General features: G+C 36.7%; 1 protein-coding gene across 1 annotated transcript in view; it reads right to left on the reverse strand.

Annotated features, from left to right (window-relative positions):
• Nucleotides 1-751: 751 nt before the first annotated feature.
• The window catches only part of LOC138708531 (uncharacterized), a 28,735-nt gene continuing 14,360 nt past the window's right edge, over nucleotides 752-15,126 (reverse strand). Inside the window, exons 3-4 of the mRNA XM_069838646.1 lie at nucleotides 3,442-3,575; nucleotides 752-909 (exon numbers count right to left, since the gene is read on the reverse strand). Of these exons, the coding sequence (XP_069694747.1) occupies nucleotides 752-909; nucleotides 3,442-3,575 (292 nt within the window). The remainder of the gene's footprint in view (nucleotides 910-3,441; nucleotides 3,576-15,126) is intronic.

Below are 15,126 nucleotides of genomic sequence, written 5' to 3' on the forward strand. Positions count from 1 at the left end.
TCCAATACAAACGGTATAAGTGAACATTAAAATAAATTGAAATAAATATATATAAATTAATTTAGGTAAACAATTAATAATAGTGACGAAAGAGGAACATAAATAGATTTGTTAATTAGAAATAATTTTTGTGCGATTTAAGGAAACGTTTGATTATATAAGCGGTTTACTATAACTCATTTATTTATTCTATTTTTAAACCTACAGTATTTACTTTAGTTCTGAAAATAAGGGAAAATATACATTCCTGAAGTAAAATAATTAATATTGAATGTTTTTTTATCACAAATTAAAATGTTCTTCTTCCTATGTAGCTCTAGTGATATACAATAGTTTCCTTCTGGACTTAATAATCTGTCCAGAAACCATTGGCATTGTTCATTGTATCCATTCTTCTACTTACAAAGAATTAACAAGGTTGTGGATATATCTATCTGACAATGCAACATCATCCCAAGCATCTGAAACGAGATCCCACAATTCGTCTGTATTCCTAGGACGCCGACCCTGTAGTTGTTCATTAACACCGCGTTGCACTTCCGCCCCACATTTTCTATGGGATTTAAGTCAGGACTTTTTGGCACCCATGGAACCTCTACGACATCATCCCTGTGAATGTTGAACCACCGCTGCACGGCAACACATGTGTGTACGGAAAAAAGTCGTGTTGGAATTTTATTTTGTTTTCGGGCTGAAACACACACACTAGGTAGCATCACATTTTCCAGTATATTGGTGTACTGATGCCCATTCATATGCCCATGAATCCTCCATAGCGCGCCGCCACCATAACCAGAAGTCCATCTCCACACCGACATGGACAAACGACCAATGCGTTGCCTCTGGACCACATATTCAGGGTCAAATCTCTTGGATTGATTCGGTCGATATACTTGCACTGGCCCTGTGCTGTGGTTCATAAACACTTTCTCATTCGAAAAGAAGATCATAATAGAAATCATAATAGAAATGAATCGATAATGAGTACATGCGACATAATGATGAAACTAAATTGAGGTTGATTATGTAAGCAATTTGTCAAGCTTGTTTTTAAGCAGGCATGCGGTAGTCTTCGTAGAAGTTACGCAAACGTTTCTGCTGACATGAAAATATTGTAAGAAAGAAAGATTAACCTACATATGGAATGTACCGATTCAGCTATTTCAGGTTCATGACTTACAGTATGTCGACATCTGATCATCAAATTGTAATAATAAATTATTATGTAAAATAAGACCTAAATATTACAATTAGATTTTTGAAAAGGAGCAAATAATTAAGGTTTAAAGTCTTAAGGGTTATCACGGATGGTTTAAACATGCACTAAAACAAGACGTAAGTGCAAGTTTGAACCAATAAATTATTGAGATTTGCGATAGATTAATTAGTTTAGGAAATTGTATATTTATTATGTAGAACTACATTTGTATATAGATCTTTTGTTAAATTATTAAGTTTTGTACTTTTGTGAAAAATATCAATAAAGCTATCTATCTCATTCGAAAAGATGACCTCTTGCCATGGATAGTTGTAATGCATTTGGCAAAATGCGACACGATCAATTCGATGGTCTTCAGTCAGAACTTTACCGCCACTCTTCTCGGCACAATATTGGCACTATTGAGGCTTTTACGAGCCGTTCTGTTAGAAGCAGGAAATCCCGTGTCGGCAACAAGCATTTTAGAAGTGTGAAATGGAAAGTGCCTCGAACGTTCTATTAACATAAGATCTTGTTGTGGTGTTGATGCCTTGGGTCTTCCGCTACAAGGTTTACGAGTTACGTATCTTCGCTCTTGACGCTATTCTAGTCGCAACTCCATAGCGTTCTCCAGCTTGCGCCGCGCTAAATCCGCCTTCCTCGATCAGTGCAATTACTTTGGCTTTGACGTCCATAGCTATCGAACTGAAATACTAATGATGATTTTCGAAATGGTTGTGGCTATTTATAGACAAAATCTGTTGGTAAAGATGGACAAGGTCACGTGTCTAGGACTCTAGACAAAAACACGAAGTAGGCTATACAGTGGTCATAAGTCATAAACGTAGTATGCCTGTAGAGTGAAGACAGACGAACATAGGGGATGAAAATTACACTAACAACATTCTTCATATCCGCAATGGCAAAACCAATGGCAAAACAACTTTCTATATGTCGACTAAAACACAACAAACGTTGCAATTATACAAATACAGTATATTGTAGACTTTAAACAAAACCATTCCGAAAGTCAGTCTCTCGAAGCGTAACAGCTACGAGGGGAAGTCAATAGTGTCCCTATTAGACACTCTGAACAGAAACAGTCCGAAAGCCTCTCCTTCCTAGCCCAGGAACTACGAAGGGAGGTAAACACTATCCCTCTTAGACACTCTGTACTGTGATAATCACAACAAAACCGGCATAAGTAACATTATGAGTTTTGCTGCTCATCGGCCAGATTTTTCTTCTGTGACTGTACCAGTACATAGAAATGTTGATAAATGAGTGCGAAATATGTATCCCGAAAATGACACGGTTTGTAATTTATTAGAAATGCAGTTTTGTAGACTTAAATATGAGGATAAAAAATATGTTTTAAACTCTGGACGACCTGCAGTTCCATTTATTATTTGTTTTAAAAAGTGCTAAGAAAATAGAGAAGTTATATAAAAATAACTTTAAAAAATTCTTCCGATGAAAGAAGCTTTTCTGTTTAAAAAGATTGAAAATTTCACTCTGAATGCTACATCACAGGAGAGACTTTCATCATTAGCCCTATGGCTTTGCATTGAGATATACTGTCCACCCTCAGTTAAACTCAGACATCATCGAGAAGTTTGCTGCTTTAAAATATAAGAGGATTGACTTGGTATGCAAGAAATTGGGAGTCCTGTAATAAATTAATTTTCCTGTTTGCATGTGTTCTAGAACTATTAAAATTGTACGTAATTTATGAATAGTAGGTCTACTCATATATTGGTAAAACTGTTCATGCATTTGTATATGTGAACAGCACTTCATCTATTTTTTTACGGCTAGCCGCTACTGATTAAACACTATCCAGAAGTTGGGTTAGGAGGTCATTCCGCACCCACCTTATTCACCTGATCTTGCGTCCTCACATCTTCACCTTTTCACCTTTTCCGCACTCTATCGAACAATTTTCAATGAACCTCCTTTCCGGATGAAAATGCGCTCCGAACATGGCTTGGCGACTTTTTTAAACTTAAAATTACGCGATTTCTACATCTGATATGTTTAATAAACTTATGAAAAAAATTCTATGAACTTATACACCAACCCAATACATCACCTTTATAGCTGGCCCTGATCTGACGCTATAGAATCTAATAACGTCGCTCCAATAAACTTTGTTATACTGACTCATGCCTAATAGTTAATAAATATTCCGGTTGTTTTACTTTATGTTACTTTGATTTTCTACGAATACAAAAATAACTTGCCTTCGACCAGTCCAGACTCCACAGCGAGCATGTCAGGAAACACTTCTAGTGCTAACACAATCACTCCTGCCATATCATTCCGAGCTCTTATGTCTTTTCTTAGGGTTTCTAAGCATAGCTGATGGCGAATACTCCTGAAAAGAAAAGAAAAGAAAATCTTAGAAACAAGCAGAGGGAGCAGTGAAGGGTTAAGACGAAATTTACATTTTTTTACGTTTTATTTTTATTTTTTTATAATTAAATCCAATATTCATTCACCGCAATTTTCAATAGGCCTACTTTTAAAAGTGTTAAGACATAATTATAACGATGGAAAAACTATTTTGGGCAACTACTAAACATACATAGGCCAAATAGAAATGATCAGGACGAAATTCAAATACAAACTGCAGAGCCATTCATACCGGAACCCACACTTTCTGAAGTCGAAATTGCGATAGAAAATCTGAAAAAGTACAAGTATTGATCAAATTCCAGCAGAATTAATACAAGAGGGTGGAAGGGCATTATCTAGCGAAATTTATAAACTTGTACTTGCAATTTGGGAAAAGGAAATTGTACCAGAACAATGGAAGGAGTCCATAATCGTACCTATTTTTAAGAATGGGGACAAGACTAACTGTAGTAACTTTCGAGGAATATCACTTTTGTTGACGTCGTACAAAATTTTGTCGAATATCCTATTGAGAAGATTAACTCCATATGTAGATGAAATTATTGGGGATCATCAGTGTGGTTTTAGGCGTAATAGATCGACTACTGATCAGATTTTTTGTATTCGACAGATATTGGAGAGAAAATGGGAGTATAATGGTACAGTACAACAGTTATTCATAGATTTCAAAAAAGCGTATGACTCGGTTAAGAGAGAAGTTTTATATAATATTCTTATTGAATTTGGTGTTCCCAAGAAACTAGTTCAATTAATTAAAATGTGTCTTAGTGAAACTTACAGCAGAGTCCGTATAGGCTAGTTTCTATCTGATGCTTTTCCAATTCACTGTGGTCTAAAGCAGGGAGATGCACTATCACCTTTACTTTTTAACTTCGCTCTAGAATATGCCATTAGGAAAGTTCAGGATAATAGACAGGGTTTGGAGTTGAATGGGTCACATCAGCTTCTTGTCTATGCGGATGACGTGAATATGCTAGGGGAAAATCCACAAACGATTAGGGAAAACGCGGAAATTCTAGTTGAAGCAAGTAAAGCGATAGGGTTGGAAGTAAATCCCGAAAAGACGAAGTATATGATTATGTCTCGTGACCAGAATATTGTACGAAATGGAACTATAAAAATTGGAGATTTATCTTTCGAAGAGGTGGAAAAATTCAAATATCTTGGAGCAACAGTAACAAATATAAATGACACCACTCGGGAGGAAATTAAACACAGAATAAATATGGGAAATGCGTGTTATTATTCGGTTGAGAAGCTTTTGTCATCTAGTCTTCTGTCAAAAAATCTGAAAGTTAGAACTTATAAAATAGTTATATTACCGGTTGTTCTGTATGGTTGTGAAACTTGGACTCTCACTTTGAGAGAGGAACAGAGATTAAGGGTATTTGAGAATAAGGTTCTTAGGAAAATATTTGGGGCTAAGAGGGATGAAGTTACAGGAGAATGGAGAAAGTTACACAACGCAGAGCTGCACGCATTGTATTCTTCGCCTGACATAATTAGGAACATAAAATCCAGACGTTTGAGATGGGCAGGACATGTAGCACGCATGGGCGAATCCAGAAATGCATATAGAGTGTTAGTTGGGAGGCCGGAGGGAAAAAGACCTTTGGGGAGGCCGAGACGTAGGTGGGAAGATAATATTAAAATGGATTTGAGGGAGGTGGGATATGATGATAGAGACTGCATTAATCTTGCTCAGGATAGGGACCAATGGCGGGCTTATGTGAGGGCGGCAATGAACCTCCGGGTTCCTTAAAAGCCAGTAAGTAAGACATAATTATAACACTTACTTATCTACAAATGGCTTTTAAGGAAACCGCAGGTTTATTGCCGCCCTTACATAAGCCCGCCATCGGTCCCTATCCTGTGCAAGATTAATCCAGTCTCTATCATCATATCCCACTTCCCTCAAATCCATTTTAATATTATCCTCCCACCTACGTCTCGGCCTCCCCAAAGGACTTTTTCCCCTCCGGTCTCCCAACTAACACTCTATATGCATTTCTGGGTTCTACATGCTCTGCTCATCTCAAAGTCTGGATTTGATGTTCCTAATTATGTCAGGTGAAGAATACGATGCGTGCATTTCTGCATTGTGTAACTTTCTCCATTCTCCTGTAACTTCATCCCTCTTAGCCCTAAATATTTTCCTAAGAACCTTATTCTCAAACACCCTTAATCTCTGTTCCTCTCTCAAAGTGAGAGTCCAAGTTTCACAACCATACAGAACAACCGTTAATATAACTGTTTTCTAAATTATAACTTTCAGTTTTTTTTTTTTTTACAGCAGACTAGATGACAAAAGCTTCCCAACCGAATAATAACAGGCATTTCCCATATTTATTCTATGTTTAATTTCCTCTCGAGTGTCATTTATATTTGTTACTGTTGCTCTAAGATATTTGAATTTTTCAACCTCTTCGGAGGATAAATCTCCAATTTTTCTGTTTCCATTTCGTACAATAACTATTTCGTATGATTATAATACTATCTTAAAATAATCCATAAATTAGACTGCAACACGTCTCGAACTTCCCCTGCAAAGGAACTGTGCATACAGACCGATTATTTAGTCCTGACAACTCAGCGACGCGAAAGAGGGGGAGTAATAGGAGGAGTGGGGAGAGTTCCGGAGTAGAGATAGTGGCGAGCGGTCGGTAATAATAACCCAAACATCAGGAGCGGTTTTTCGGGTGAAGCTCGTGAAGCGGCACTTCACCTGTTTACTAAGCGCAACTTCACTTATTTACAAGTATTTTAATATTTTATTTTATTTCACTACATTTTTGTCTTTTACGTTCTGCGTTGTGATATGTTCTGTACTTAGGTATTCTGCATTATGGAACACTAGTCCCATTGTGCAGTAACTTGTTGCTTCTGGCGGCGCAAGAGAGGGGGAAGGGTAGAGATTGCAGCTATTTTCCACTTCCCGCAGCAGAGCTTCTTATTTTGCAGATTTGTTTATGGTAACCATGGCAACGAACCCTTGTAAGATTTCTATAGAGTGTCTCCGAGGGTACTTGAAGCGCTGACAAAACATTTCTTTCGTAGCTGCAAGCACCCTTGTAGCCTCCTGACTTTGCTCTCTTGAAAAAAAAAACGGCACATGAATACAATAAGATACATTCCTTGTCGTTCACACTAATTCTTTGCACATCTTCATTTCAGTTTGTGAGACTGTGAATAGAGTGATTGCGTTATATCTTGTTTCTAAGACGATGTAATTAGAAGATCAAATGAACTAAGTAGTTATTTATTTTAGTGATAGTTTTGTCATTATTTTTAAAAGTAGTAACTCAATTATTTTTATTAACAATGAGGAATGTTTACTATAAACGATATAGTGTGTAGTGTTTTACAGACACCATTTTCGCGGTAGACTGAAGATGATAAAAGAGATGTATTGTTAGCGGGGAAACCAAGTTAACCAACACCTGTTCTTATTATATCGGTAAAAAAAAAGGTGGAAAGGAAAGGTGCAAGATCTCACGCCAAACATTTAAAAAATGCGTGGTACAGTGAATATCAATGACTGTGCGGTAGTTATTTGGAAAAATTGTTTTGTTGGCTCTGTTTGTTAGTTGAAATAAAAGAATCGGCATAGAATTCGGATGGATTTTGTGACTTGGTAAATATCAACCGATCACTGCACAAACATTCAGATTCTGCAAAACATCTCAAGTGTGCTTTCCATTTAAAACACCTCGAGAAATTCATCTAATAGGGGGACTTTTTAAGAACTTCTGTCACTTTTAATTTCGTCGAGTCCATTAGACATCCAACAACATTATGCCAAAATCAAATGTGTTTTTACCGGAGATTCAAAAACAATACAAAATGAAATAATTGAGTATATTTCTAATTACATTAATGATTATGTTAAACTTGAAATAACCAGTTGTGACTTTTTCTCAGTTCAGATTGACGACACTACATTTATGGTGGAACGATTTTTGTTTGTTTTTTTTTTTTAATTCGAGTTGTAATCGAAGAAGTATTGTTCAGTTTGGTGGATACTGTGTTAGGGCCGTTTGACTATAAGACAAAGCTTGTAGGACAATGTTACGATGGGGCAAGTGTGATGTCCTGACACTTCAATGGATTACAAAAAAGAGTGAAAGAATTTGCACCTCAGGCGATATTTATTCATTGTTTGGCCCATAGATTGAACCTGACATTACAAAACTCGCTGAAAAAGGTATTCCAATGCTGTGTCATTTTTGCTGATATTAGTGGCATCCAATCATTTTTTCATAATTCTGCTAAGAGATGTTATGTTCTGAATACAATAAATCTTTCAAAAATAATAATTTCAATGAAATCTTTCAGATCACTAGCATTTTATTTGGTATCCTTCAAAAGAAATCATTGGACTTTATTTTTTGTGAGAAACAAGTAAATAATACTTCTAATTTGATTAAACAAAAAGGAACAGATGAAGTTTTTGTCAGTTTTTTTGAAAAGGCCAAAGAAAGGGGTGAATTTTCAGGGCGGAAATATGTTAAGTCAGAAGGTGAACTTTTTCAGAAGTACAACCAATTATTGTTTGAAATACTTGACGTCATTTTGATGCAAGTTAACACTAGATTTCAAGACATTGAACAGCTTCAGTTTTGCTCTCTTGCCGATAATTCAAAATTTCTTCAGTATTCAAAATTTTTCCTTCTAATACTCTCGCCACTCTACAAAAGACTTTCTCAAATTTGTTCAAAGTAAGTCGTTTGAAAACACAACTAGAGCTTCTCTATACAGATCATGAGTACCAGAACATTCCCCGGATACAAGCACTAAAACTTTTAAGTGAAAACAAAGACATATTTGAAGAAACCTATAGGCTCTTTTCCCTCATTGTGACATTACCGTCAACAACCGTTTCAGTGGAGCGAAATTTTTCTGCACTCAACCGCATAAGGACAAATCTTCGTAATTCAATGGCACAAGGAAGATTAACATCATTGGCGTGCATCTCCATCCACAAGGACTTGCTACATGATCTGATCGAGAAGGAGCCATTTCATGACGATAACATTGACAAATTCTTCATCTGTAGAGACAGACGAATTAACTTAATCTACAAAAAATAGTTAAGTCCTACATCATGTTCCTTAATGAAAGAACTTCGCCAACTGTTAAGGTTGCGAGCCGCCACTGCCAAACACCCCTTGGCGTAACTAAATGGACTCGCCTGTCCCAGGCGCACGTCTCCGGCGACTGTCAGGACTAAATAATCGTACTGTACTACAGTGAACGCAAAACAACTCTGAACATGGGATAAGCCAATTGAATGTTGGTTGAGACACAGCGATATAGCGTGAGCAACAGAGACGGAAGGTAGTTTCTTTCTCTATGAGTGATATACGATAGTAACACAGTCTAGTATATACAGTCAGTAAATATGCACCCATAGATAGTTGCTAACCATTAGGATCGCTACTATCGCCTCATTACAGACAATGCGAAATAGTACCTGCACAGTCTATTGTTCCTATAGGGTCATTCCATATCAAATCAACAAGGCGCTCAACCCGACCGACTCAGATTTCTTTCAAATTTTGAGGGTTTGTTTTACCTGCCGCGCTAACTAAAACTGCCGAGTTTCATATGTCCTGTGCTTTTCGTTTTCTGTCAGTGGCGTTTCAAACATGAAGAAAAATCACATTTTTGTAACCACGTCGCTTCAATTAAAATTATATATCTCAACAACGTCTCCAGATAAATTTACAAAAATTGGGTGATACATTCTTAATATGTGATAGTTTTTATTGATTATATTGTTTTCTGCATGTATTCAATTACACTAAAAAAACATGGTGAAACAATTTTCATATATTCATATTTAAAAATGCGGGAGTTCTATTTTAATGAAAAAAAAATATATAGTACGCCTCAATTAGTGATATAATGAACTGATAAGTTTCAACTTGGAATCATCATAGGTTACAAAGATAAAAATTATTATGTCACTGCAAGCGTAAGCTAACCGTATAAGTCGCGATAATTATGTCCCACACATTCGTTGTATTTAATTATATTTGATCATATTCTTGAATGTCGCTATGTAATATAACATTTAGTACATAATTAGAATTTTTTAAATTATTACCTGAAATAAATTATTGTCACATGGATTTTGTTAAACCTGAAGTTCTGTAAGAAATGTTACCTTTCATTGCTGAGATGAAATAGTCTGATCATCTTTCCAGACAGGACGATGCGTTGTTTCAGCTGCATTTTGAAACTGCTTAGCAAGTATAATACCCATCCTAAATAGCAGGACTGTATGAAACTTGTGTTCCAGACACTGCGGTGGATTTTGCAAATCGAAGAGCAAGCTTTTTTTTCCTCTTCAGTATAGCCTTTTTCAGTCACATAAACGGTATTAATGTTTGGGAGATGATCCCTTGTCCAGTCGTACAATTCCCTAGGTGTAGTTATTTGTTTATCGGATGGTCTCTGCAAACTAGCACAAGCCGCAAACCTTTTAAGTGTCCCACCTACAACGTCGCATGCTCTTTTGCCATGCGATATGCAAAAATAATGCAATTATGTTGGAAATCCAAAATCTTTTTCATGTAATGTGAGGTTCAGGAATTTTTTTCCTATTTTTATACTGAGCAGAGAATCCATCGGAGAAATACACAATTTGTGTTGTGAATTACAGATGTTTGTTTTAATGACTCCATTAGATATTTTTGAAACAGATGTACAGCTGTAGTGTCATATTTCGGGCAGTGTGAAATTATTTTACCAGATTTTTAATAGAGACTGTATCAGATGACGATTCGTTATAATATATTACGGAAGTATGAATGGTTGTCTGCACATTAGTCCTATGATATGACTGAATTTCATCTTGGATTACGAAATAATAGTTTTCAGCGAAGTAGCATAACACAACAAGCAGGCATGGCTGTAGAAATGATTTCATATCACGTAGAAACTTACTTTGTTCAGATGATATAAATGAGTGAGTCAGTAAATCGCCAAGTTTGTCCAAGAGACAGTCGAAAAATTTGTCTGTGTGTTTCATTATAGTCTCAAGCGTTGATCGGTCAGTCGTCATCCACTGCTTGTAGGTCACTGATTCACTGAAGTTTTACACGAAACATTTCTCTAAACCCTCTCTTATTTTGAATGTTTGAGGACATCCTGTACATTTCCTGAACAAGCAATTTATATGAGGAGGATTGCACACCACAGTAGGCAAGAAATGTTAAGTTGGAAGGTATAAGAAAAATTTTCTTGAAATCCACGTAGACCTGAAACTTTAATAAATTGTTTCCGGCATAAGTTTTACATTCTAATAAGGACACAAACACAGACATTATAGTCCACTAACTCCAGCTAGAATACAATTTATTTGGTCAGGGTAAGAATTTTTAAACACTGCATATACCGTAATTAATTTCTGCTCATGTGATTTACTACCTGATTCTTTAATCACAACAAATATTTCTTACCAGGCATCATTCTGCTTATCTCGTCAGAACAACAGAATTCTTTAACTTTACCGGCAACAGCCGCGAGCAAGGGTTTTCCAGGTTTTGGATTTGGTGAACACAAAATTCCTTTTCCCTTTGCCAGGACTTTGGCTTTCCGAATTATGTATTCGAAAGCTGAACGAAACTCTTTTTTATATTATTTACGCTCCAGCTTTTAGGTAGTAGTGTTAAAATGGTGATTTTTTCACTTTTACCTGAATTTTGAAAAATGTCCTGCAACTGAGAGAAAATTTCAGAATCAGAAAGGTCCTGGTTCCTCGGCATCTTTAATATCGAAGACTTTGTCTTTTACAATATTTTCAAATTTCTGTCTCTTATATTTCTCTTGTTGTAGTCTTTCTTGTTTAATAAGGAACACACCTTGTTCAAAAAGACTTGTATTTAATGAACTTACATTTGCTGTAGAGTCGACGTATTCTTCATTACTAGAGTCATTTTAAGGATTCTGCGTAATAGCATCATATTATATTTTTATTCCTTTGCGACACAAAGCGCACACATTTTGTTCCTGTTTTAAATCAGGAAATACATTAAGCATCCACGATATAACACTTCTTAAATGTTTCCTCTAATTACAATGCCCTGATTTCTCGAAGGGATTGCAGCAAACATAGGCCTATAACTTAAAACGCGACTCCATTACGTCGCACAAAACTACCACATACTACGAACACTAACGACACCGCACTTGAAACAGAGATTGCCAGTCATGACGGCCTGACAGCTTATCAGACTAGAGATGGGAAAAGTTGTTATTTTCTCGTAACAGTTCCAACTGTTCCAGTTCCATGAAAATACTAGGTTCCAAATAACAGTTCCAAAATAACAGTACCACCATATATTTTATAGCCTACGCCGATATATATATATATATATATATATATATATATATAAATATATATATATATAATGTGGAAACTGTACCAAAATAAAACACACCAGGAATGAACGAAACTCCTCCAGAGTCAAGTCCCTAAATTCAGTTCTGTCATTCTGTGAAGCGTGTGACACAATTTATTTTTGTTAAAACCCTTTAGTCAAAGTAGTTTATGCAAACATTTGGGTAAAAAAGGCAATAGTATAAGTCGAGGGCCATGAGAAAGTCCAGAAGTCATACTGACAGTATTGACACCACGAAACCAGTTACGTTATACACGTATTAATGCAAGACGCCAGTTCAGGATAAAAAGTTGGTATTTATTTTGTCCCTGAAAATTGTTAAAAGTAGCCAGATCTAGTGACAAAGTCGGTAAATTGATAACACTGCAGCAACGGTTGTCATAATGTAGTTCCATACACGGCCGACTTGATGCTAGCTTCGCTTCACCTTTGAAAGCGAAGGTATCATCAAGTCGGCCGTGTTCCATAACATCGAGTATATTGTAACATGTAACAGCAAGTATTTTGTATAACAGGTACAGTACTACTAGTATGCAATGTAACAGTGTTGGTTTGGAACAGGCCGTTACGTTATTTTATAGTCATGACTCATAATGTAGTTCCAAGATTATTACATTCAGGTTGTCCACATTAAGGAGTTTTGTATTCGGCAGTTTCCGGCTACATTCGGATTATGACGTCACAGGGATACCGCGTTTGGTCAGTCGTCTGCTACTCTGCTATACAAACAATAAGAATACTCTTACATGCATTAAGTTTCAAGTGGTTGTATTAATTTTAATATGCATATACTGTTTTATTAGTGAGTGTGTTGTACTAGTGAGTGTGTCGTTATTATTCTGCTTAAGTTGTGTGAACTAGCGTAGCTGCTGAGTTACTGTCATGTTTCGCGTGTTTGTGTAGGCCTATAACGCAATACACTACAGTGAGTAACCATGCCGGGTATGAGGTGTACTGTTGCAGTGTGCAATAACAGCTGGGCGAAAACAAGGAAAGACAATTCCAGAAGTCATATAAAATACTTCACTTTTCCGAAAAATGAGGAATTAAGAAAACAGTGGATTCAGAGATGTAGGCGTGACGGAAAATGGAATCCGGATTCGTGTAGAGTGTGTTCCGAACATTTTCATGCCAGCGATTTTGATCGAGACCTAAAGAGCGAATTATTAGGACTTCCTACCACACGTATACTTAAGAAAGATGCTATTCCTTCTCTAAATTTGGGTGTTGATCGCGACACATATAAAGAACAATTGTCGTATGATCGAGAAATTAGGAAGGAAAAGAGAGATCATAAGAAAGTTGTTACAGAAATGTTGCAGGATTCGGATATTTGTATGTCTAATTCTACATTAAGTTCACCATCTCCTTCAGTCACTCCACCTTCCCAGACCTGTGATGAGAATGCAGTGGCTCTGATCGAAGAAATTGAAAGATTGAAAAAGGAGTTAGATGAAGAGAGAAAAACGTATCTTGTTCTGAATTTAAAATTGAAGGCAGCTGAAAGGAAGTTACAGCAACACCGTACAAAAATAAATAATTTACGGAAGGAACTAATAGCATGTAAGAAGAAAGAACGTTGTGCTCATAATATTCATAACAAATTGGTCGATGGTCTTTCGGACATTTTTACTAAAACTCAGATAAAAGTACTGACAAACAAACAAAAACGTGTGAATTGGACTGACAAAGACATATCTGCAGCTTTTACTCTAAGATATCTGGGGAAGAAAATGTACATTTATATGAGGCAAAAATTGCATTACCCACTACCTGGACTTTCGACGTTGGAAAAATGGGCTTCGAAAATTGACATGCGAAATGGAACCGGTATCCTCGAAGATATGTTGGGAATGATGAAGATAGCTGCTATCACATATGGACAATCAGATAAAATTGCAGTCCTTCAGTTTGACGAAGTGCATGTCAAACGTGCATACGAGTTCGACTCTCTAAAGGATGAAATCGTGGGTCCTCATTCAAGATTGCAGGCAGTGATGGTGAGAGGTCTCTTCAAGAACTGGAAACAATTAATTTATGTTGATTTTGATAAAAATATGACAAAAATTATATTAGATAATCTAGTATCGCGTCTTGCAGAGATAGGATACAGAGTAGTAGCTTGTGTTTGTGATATGGGTGCAGCGAATCAAGGTTTGTGGAAAGAATATGAAGTTAATCCAACAAAAACATGGTTCTATAACCCAAGAACATCAGAAAGAATATATTTCTTTGCTGATGCCCCTCACCTTTTGAAATTAATCAGAAACTGGCTCCTCGATACAGGCTTCATATTTTCTAATGGAAAAATTGTCTCGAAAGAACCTTTGGAATCTCTCATTAAGGATGACAACCATGAAATTAAAGCATGCCATAAAATCGATTCCAGTCACTTGAATTGTAGGGGGACTGAAAGAATGAACGTAAGGAAAGCTGCAGAATTAATGTCACATTGTGTTGCAACTGCTTTACGTCATTTTAAACTTGGTGGCGATTCATCTATCGCAGAAAACACGAGTGAGTTCATTGAAATTGTAAATAATTGGTTTGATCTCATGAATTCTTATAGTCCAGCTCATTCTAAAGTAAAAAGGTAAAGGTAAAAGGTATCCCCGTAACATGCCATGAAGGCACTTAGGGGGCATGGAGGTAGAGCCCCATGCTTTCCATGACCTCGGCACTAGAATGAGGTGGTGTGGTCGGCACCACGCTCTGACCGCCTTTTACCCCCGGGAAAGACCCGGTACTCAATTTTATAGGAGGTTGAGTGAACCTCGGGGCCGTTCTGAAAGTTTGGCAACGAGAAAAATCCTGTCACCACCTGGGATCGAACCCCGGACCTTTCAGTCCGTAGCCAGCTGCTCTACCAACTGAGCTACCCGGCCGCCGCTCATTCTAAAGTTCCTAGCAAAAATGCATATGGACTTAAATTGGAAGAACAAGATAAAATTTTGAAGAATATGTGTGACACTATTAATAGCATGACATGCAGGGGTAAACGAGTAAAACAGGTATTTCAGACAGCCATTCTTGTATCTATATCTTCCTTGAAATATCTTCTTCTCGATGTACAAAAGCTAGGAATGACATATATTTTAACAC

This window comes from Periplaneta americana, chromosome 11, assembly GCF_040183065.1.
Source record: "Periplaneta americana isolate PAMFEO1 chromosome 11, P.americana_PAMFEO1_priV1, whole genome shotgun sequence".
NCBI lineage: Eukaryota > Metazoa > Arthropoda > Insecta > Blattodea > Blattidae > Periplaneta > Periplaneta americana.